Source organism: Epinephelus moara, chromosome 11 (genome assembly GCF_006386435.1).
Source record: "Epinephelus moara isolate mb chromosome 11, YSFRI_EMoa_1.0, whole genome shotgun sequence".
NCBI classification, from domain to species: Eukaryota; Metazoa; Chordata; class Actinopteri; order Perciformes; family Serranidae; genus Epinephelus; species Epinephelus moara.
In genome coordinates, this window is record NC_065516.1 from 37,620,391 (window position 1) to 37,628,776 (window position 8,386).

The 8,386-nt window shown below is 41.3% G+C and overlaps 1 protein-coding gene across 1 annotated transcript in view; it reads right to left on the minus strand.

The window, feature by feature from the left end:
* Positions 1 to 3,845, minus strand: part of LOC126397774 (endothelial zinc finger protein induced by tumor necrosis factor alpha-like) — a 15,361-nt gene extending 11,516 nt beyond the window's left edge. The window contains exons 1-2 of the mRNA XM_050056728.1: positions 3,701 to 3,845; positions 2,617 to 2,862 (exon numbers count right to left, since the gene is read on the minus strand). Coding sequence (XP_049912685.1) covers positions 2,617 to 2,848 — 232 coding nt within the window. The 5' untranslated portion in view covers positions 2,849 to 2,862; positions 3,701 to 3,845. The remainder of the gene's footprint in view (positions 1 to 2,616; positions 2,863 to 3,700) is intronic.
* Positions 3,846 to 8,386: the final 4,541 nt, after the last annotated feature.

The window sequence follows — 8,386 nt, forward strand, 5'->3', positions numbered from 1 at the left end:
CTGTTTTTCTACAAACCTGTCAGTGCAAGGAAACAGCACTCTGGGACATGATGAATGCATGGTAAGTTAGAGTAACTCCTCCGGTTTTAAATGCAAAAAGAATTATTGCTCTATCTTATTTGGTTGCAATTCTACCGGCATTTAAAAATCAATATGCAAATGGGATCGCGGGCGCTCCCGCCGGTTTTAAAGGGTTAACAGCTTGAGTTTCGGTCAATCTGCGTGACCGTGGTGAGGTGTCAAATGTCATGCTGAGTCTCAAATCACGTACTTCTGTACTTACACTGCGTGCATAAGTGCGTTCACACTGAGAAGTATGAAAAAATGCAGTGCACTATGAGTAACCCCTATGGTGCACTCAAAACGGTCGAGAAGTTGAGTGTGTAATATTAGTGTCATCCCAAAGCCTGGTCGTGACCCCCAAGTAGTCTCATCTTACCGTCCAATCTCACTACTAGCAGCAGAGACCAAAATCATAGGTAAGATATTTGCAGAGAGGCTGAAGCAGTTTATCTGTAGTATTGTGCATCCAGACCAAATTGGATTTATGTCGGGGAGACAGCTATATTTTATCTTGCGCTGTCTCTTTAATGTCTTGTACAGCAAACAAACTACTGAGGCAGTCATTATCTCCTTGGATGCACAACGTGCATTTGATCAGGTTGAATGGCCTTACATGTAAGTAGCATTGGAACAATTTGGGTTTGGGTCTGTGTTTAGGAAGTGGATAGAGGTGCGCATAGCAAAATAGCACCTATGTAAACCTAAGATGGAAAGAAGGCTTTGGCTTACCTCTTTTTAAACTTTACCGCTGGGCTACAGTTTTAAAAATGCCGGCTATTTTGTCACTTTCTGTTGACGTCACATCCCGCCTTGAGTATATCCAATCAGCACCAAGTAAACCCCAAGCCCCACCCAGGAGTTTTTCGGGGCCGTTCTGAGTACCTACTTCGAGGCAGGGACTTGTTTAGCCCCTGTAAAAGTTCTGGCTCTCTGTCCTTCACGCACCAACGGCCCCGGCCCCGTAAAATTACCCCGAAGTTCCTGCGGTGGAAGCGGGCCTTTGGTGGAAGAAAGGTTCCACATGTAACCGTGATGACTGCCCAGCATGGTTAAAACTTGAGCATTCCCTTTGCAGGAACACCTCGCTCTTAGCTCTGTTGAATAGCCCAACTAAGGCAAACAAGACAATCCATTGTGGCAGTACTATCATAGCCTCAAAACAGACCTGTACCAAAAACCCACAGACAGAAACTCTTTACTACATGGTGACTCTTAACACCCCACCCCTCTCAAATAGAATATTCCATTGTCTCAGTTCAATCGCATCAGACGGATCTGCAGTTCGGATGAAGACTTTAAGATACAAACAAAAGAACTTGAAAGACGTTTCAGACAAAGAGATTATAAGGAGACCTGGATCCACAATGCCTCCTCATGTTTCTCTAGTATGTCCCAAACTGAGTGCCTTACTAACACCAGATCTAAAGGATCAGACATTGGAACTATTTGTGCAATTCAATATTCACCTGTATCCAGAGACATTGATAAAGTCATTAAAAACACTGGCATATTGTGGAAACAGACCCTGCTTTGAAGAACTGTCTTTCTAAACACCCTCCAGTGGTGTACAAACGACCCCCCAATCTGTGTAATATGTTGGTATTACGCCCGATCACCTTCACATTTTCTGAGTGATATGCTATGCTCTGGTTGTGACCAAGAAAATAATTTTGCAAATGTGGATATCTGACTCTGCACCAACGTATGAGATGTGGCTCAGAGAAATGGGGAATGTGTTCAGCCTGGACAGAATTAGATACCATAATAAAGGTAAATTGAAATACTTTGCTAAGATTTGGGACCCCTTGCTACAGCACATGTGTCTGAGTGCTGAAATCTGACGAGTTCAACCCATCACTAAAATAATAAAAACATTTATATATAAAAAAAAAAAAAAAAAAAAAAGAAGTTTTGTGTGGGACTATGGACACTTCTCGCCCTCAATGGTCGCCATCTTGGCTACGTAGCGGAAGGGGAGGGACCACTTTTCAAACTGGAAATGGCGGCCAAGGACTGTGTGACCGTTAACGTTGCTGCATGATACAAATACATGTGTTTTCTGCACTAAGCACCACTATACTGTTGTCGGGCATAAGCCAGCAGTATGTAGTAGGTTCATTTAGCAGTCTGTAATGATTTGGTACTGCGAACGATAACACAAATGTTAATGCTAGTTTGCGAACTAGCTAACAGCTGCGGTCGTCATTTCCAGTGAGTGCACAACGGCCATGTTTGGTTTGAGACATCACTACCCTGTCGAAATTCGCGCACTACGCCAATAAGTACATAGTGCACACAGTATACTGCATGAAAGTGTAACGGAAGTATGTGATTTGAGACACAGCATCAGTGTTTCGCCACCAAACAGGAAGTCGATTTTAACTCCAGCATACATGATCCAATCCGCCCTGAACCCCACAGGTTTAATGAGGCTCCAGACCTGAAGACACCTACATGCACATTAGGCGTCAGCGTGACTGCGCCACCTGCGTGTTTGTGACAAAGGTGTGCGGCGTCTCTGACCGCCTGTAAGCAGGTGCAGGTGAGACTCACCTGTGTGTCTCCAGCTGAGCTGCTGAGTCAGCAGGTCCACCTGGACGGCAGCGTCTCTCCTCTCCGCTGAGTCGCTCTGACAGCCCACCTCCCTCCTCTCCTCCTCTGGACTCTCCCACTGACAGCCCACCTCCCTCTTCCTCTGCTCCTCGTCTCCTTCATCTCTCAGCAGGAAGACGCAGAGCCTTTCTCCTCCTCCTCCTCCAGGAGGCTCCAGGAGTCCCGATGACATCTTTCAAATGGGACCTGAACACCAACAGAGGACGCATCCTGTTTATCACATGTTTATTACATGTGTGTTCAATGTGTGTTTAATGCGTGTTTTGATTGAACTAAACTTTACAGCACTTCATATAAACTCTGCTGCCAACTAGTGTTTAGGAGGTGTAACTGCAGGGTGACACAGACACAAGTGTAAATGCTCACAGCAGCGTAGGGTCTGTCGCGCTGGTTTAAATCCCACTTGAGGTGGAGGACGACTTCACCTGCGTCTTCCACTTCAGTGTGAAATGATGAACACAGAGGTCAGAGGTCAGATGTGATGAACACAGAGATTTTTTTAGAGGCTGTTCATCATCTAGTTTGTAAATGGATGAACGTTTGTTTGACTGGTCCAACCCACTGGAGATCAGACTGGGCTGTGTGTGTGTGTGTGTGTGTGTGTGTGTGTGTGTGTGTGTGTGTGTGTGTGTGTTTTACATCAAACCATGACACACGGTCATTAAAGCTCTGACCAGGAAACATGGCGGCTCTTCATGTCCTGTGTCAGAGGATGTCCCATAGTGTCTCCAGTTTACTGTCCTACAGGACATCTCTGTCTGTCCTCCATCCATAGCTCAGAGTACTCAGAGTACATGTACCCAGTTACTATACAGCTGTGCACGTGGCTTTAGTTGACTGTTGATCAGCACGTGGGTGGAAATATTTAAATGAAATGACACGACATGTTCATACTGTGATATTAAACCTGTCTGTCTGCGCCAAACTTCCTCAACCGCTCACATGCTAATATTAGCACGATGCTAACGGAAGCTAACTGCCGTCCCCATAAACCCGCCGGGTGAACTCAGTGTCCTCAGTTTACCTGTGAGCTGACGGTCCGCCGGGGCGCGTGAGGAAGAAGCGATGAAGAATAAAACACAAAGAGCAGATTTCACTTGTTTAACACCTGAACATCACGACACGAAGGGCCGCCGCACCGCCACTCTTCTTCTGTGGTCTGCCATCAGTATCCGGCGGGATGTTGTCAGAGGAGACTCACTGCTGCCCCCACAGGTCACAGCTCACACTGCAACATTCAGACATGATCTCTGCATCAAATGATAAGACATAAAACATAAACAACAACAACGAGTCCACGCGTGAAGCATTATTCTATTATTCTATTGATGTTTACACTGTGGTGGGGAGACTGGGGCTGGTTGTCACGCTCTTTACTCTCGTGTGAAATGCTCATATTCAAAACATCTTCTGACAGTCATTGAACATTAAATAAAAGACACTCTGACACACGCATTGGCACTGCTGATGCCCATGATATTATTAGATCAATGGAGATTGTGTATGATATGTCCATGTCTGATCATATTCCCTTTGTTACATCACTAGACTGTGATAGTCTAGTCAGACTCTTTTAGCGACTTACCGCTCAGAGGGAACTCATTCAGTGTCTCCTCTGGCAGCAGCACAGCGTCTCTCCCTCTCCTCTCTCGCCGTGCGCACACGGGAGTTGGTTTTCGGCAAGAGAGTTTGTCATAAACCTTTGGTAATGTAAACCTATGTGACTCTAGGGGCTCCACAAAAAACTCCATATGTGAATGTGTGATAGTTGTGGTATCATAGCAGCCTGTCACAGGTTACAGCGTGATGATTAGAGGAGAAATGGCAGAGCATAAAGGTCCAGGTGGAAAAAACACAACTCAGTCATTTAGGATTTTGCTAAAATAAGGAAATTACCTTTTGATATAGATCCCAGGGGACATTTTGCACCATAGAGTACTGGGTTTTAATTTTGAGTTTTGAGATCTGCATTCTGCACAATAAATGCTCTAAAAAATACATTATATCTTTGCTTTTGTTGTTGTTGTTGTGTTTTTATCTATCAATTTAGCTTTCCTAAGGGACTACAAAACCCATTCAGAAACACTTCTATTATAACTTTTACACTTAAATTTATACCGTTACCGTGAAGGGATTCGATTTATACCGTGATATAAATTTTAGGTCATACCGCCCAGCCCTAATGAAAGCTCTCACTGTGAGGACCTTTGTGCCATGTATGATTGAATTGTAGGAGCCGTGCATGAGGCCAGTAGGCCGTGCACTACATACTATGGAAGAAGACACAGTATCAAGCCAGGGTGGAATAAATACGTGGCTGATCAACATGCTGAAGCTAAGAATGCTTTTAGGGCCTGGGTCAGGGCAGGTAGGCCCAGAGAGGGGCCGGTTTTTGATATTAAACAGCTTACCAATGCTAGATATAAATATGCAGTTCGTTATGTCAATAAACATGAGCAAGAAATGAGAGCGGACTCTATGGCTGAAAAGCTCCTTGGTAATGATGTCACTGGCTTCTGGAAGGAGGTGAAAGCTCTGAACAGGGACAGTACATAGAGGGAGTTTCTGGTGCCCGACAGCATAGCTGAGCTGTGGAGGCAACATTACTCTGCTCTATTCAATTGTGTTAAAAGTGACCCATATAAAGTGGGCAATATTGTTCAAAGTGACACAGCACAAATCACAGCCAGTGAGGTTTATCACGCAGTTACACAGCTAGCTGACAACAAAGCAAGCGGCTCAGACCAAATCACTGCAGAGCACCTTAAATTGGCAAGCCCGAAGGTTGCAGCTCTTCTTGCTATCTGTTTTACTGGCTTTATGACCCATGGTCTCTTGCCGGACTCCATGTAGTCTGTAACTCTGGTGCCTGTTATTAAGGACAAAGCGGGCAAAGTGGGGAGCGTGGATAATTACAGACCTATTGCGCTAGCCAGTGTGGTATCCAAAGTCCTGGAAATAATATTATTAGATAAATTATGTGCATTTCTAGGTACCTCAGACAATCAGTTTGGTTTTAAGGCCAAGCATGGTACTAATGTATGTATCTATGCATTAAAGGAAATAGTAGAAAATTATAGAAGACAGAACTCCTCTGTTTTAATTGGTTTTATTGATGCCTCTAAGGCTTTTGACCGAGTCAACCATCATAAGCTCTTTTTAAAGCTGAGTCAAAGGGGTGCGCCTGACAGTGTAACTAGGATTCTGACTTATTGGTATGCTAACCAGAGCATGCAGATAAAATGGGGGAATGTATTCTCTGCTCCATTTGGTGTGGGTAATGGAGTTCGCCAGGGAGGACTTCTATCACCAGCCCTTTTTAACATGTATATGGATGATCTATCAGACCAGCTAAGAAACTGTAAAACAGGTTGTATGATTGGTGATACATTAATTAACCATCTCATGTATGCTGACGACCTGGCTATTGTTTCTCCCAGCAGTGCTAGATTTCAACAACTGTTGAATATATATGTACTAATTATGGTGTTAATTTTGATGTCAAGTACAATGATGGTAAGAGTGCTGTTATGATCTGCAGGGTAAAAGGGGATAAGGACCTTGTTTTTCCCTCTTTTTGGTTGGCAGGGCAGCTTTTGTCTGTCTGCAGTAAAACTAAGTACCTTGGACACATTATTAATGATGGAATGTCAGATGATGATGACCTATATAGGCAACGCCGTATGTTATATGCACAAGCTAACATGCTGGTTAGGAAAGTTTCTTGGTGTTCAGATTATGTTAAGATTAATCTTTTTAGATCTTATTGTACTCCTCTTTATACTGCCCACCTGTGGATTGAATTTAAAAAAGCAAACATCCAGAAGCTCCAGGTTGCTTATAATGATGGTATGCGCATATTGCTTAGAAAACCCAGGTGGTGCAGTGCAAGTGATTTGTTTTGTAACACAAGAGTCAATACGTTTCATGCTTTGTTGGGAAATGTAATGTACAGATTTATCTGTCGACTGAATGGGTCCCACAACTCCATTATTATGCTGCTGTCAAATCCCCGTCTAAGTTCTTTGCGGTACCAGTCACCTATGTGGAAATATTGGTATGAGTGCCTTTTTTAAATCTATCTGTGTGTATGTCTTTGTAAATGGACCTTGAGTCTATGAAATAAAAGTTGATTGATTGATTGATTGACACACTGTGACAACCAGCCCCATCACAGGGTTAGTAGTCCCCTCTGTTATCAGTGGGGTTTTAGAAGAAAAAAAAAAGATTTAAAATAAATGTGTAACTTTTTAGTTTAAAGATAGAAACACTAAATAATTTTCTAAATGAATAGCACCTCTATAACAGTAGCTATTCATCAGTGCCCCTTGTGTTTCAGCCATGAATCGGAACCAGGTGATGGCTTGTTTGAATCATCCTCTGGAATAAAAGTGTATAATGAAGGAATTTACAGTGCTGAAAAAAAATCTAGACTTTATTAAAGCCACTGTTTTATAACAATTCATTATGAATGCAACATTAAATGAAACAGTGAGATTGGAACCGATGGGTCACAGTATGAACAGGAACTTAAAATGTCAATGAAGGATGTAATTGTTTAGATCCAACATTGTTTTCTAATGAGGAACCAAAGCAACGATAGCTAAAAGTTGACTCAAATCAAAGCTCTTACCTTTGAATTTTTAATAAGTGTTTGATTTTTAAACAACTAATAACCTTCAAGCTTTTAATAAAAAAACAATTACACTAACATTAAAAATTACTCTGACTCAAAAAAATTACAAATTATCTCCTCACCTTAATGTTTTGTATGTTCCACAAAATGACCAGTGCAAAATGAGCAGGATGTCAAGCCAACTGTTTCATATCAACATAGTGTGGCAGCGCCCTCTAGTATAAGCACTGTGGCCACCAACCCCAGTCTCCCCTAACCATTATAACAGAATACATATCTATATTTTACAGACTCCACACAGTAAGATCTATATTTTAGATGCTAGTGTTAATGATGTAGCTCAGTGCACATCTTTATTTATTATCTTAATGTATTTTATTACTTTATATTTACATACTTGTATACTTGAGGCAAATTGTGATTTGTGATATTGGGCTTTATAAATAAAATTGATTGATTGATTGATTTCATGCTCTTATTCTTACTTCTTATGATTTTCTATTCTTTACATCAGAGCGACTGTAATGAATCGAGGATCAATAAAGTATTTATGATTCTGATCTAGATTTTTTTAGCATATCATTCTTTTTTGTAATAATATAAATTTTAAGGTAAACTCCATAATAATACTAATAATAATAATGATAATTTGGGATGAACAATATTGGATTGTTTGTTTTGTTTTTTTACCAATATCTGAGCCAATATGTAACAACTCATTTGACCGATATCTGATATGTATATATGTATATATATATATATATACATATATACATATATTTTCCCCTCCTAATGTCAGTGATCATCATCAAGTCTCTTCTGTAGTGAATTAACATCATATTATACACACAGGCTGTGATGGTGACGACCCACCAGCAGGTGGAGACATGAAACACTGTTCAGTGTCTGTGATATTCAGTCATTGTGCTAAATAAGAAAAATCAATGTTGCCTGATTCTTTCAGATGATTTTAAAGCCAATACTGGCTGATACCGATGATGTTAATAATGATAATAATAATAATAAAATAATTACAACAATAATGTTATTTTCACAAGAATAACACTTTCAAAG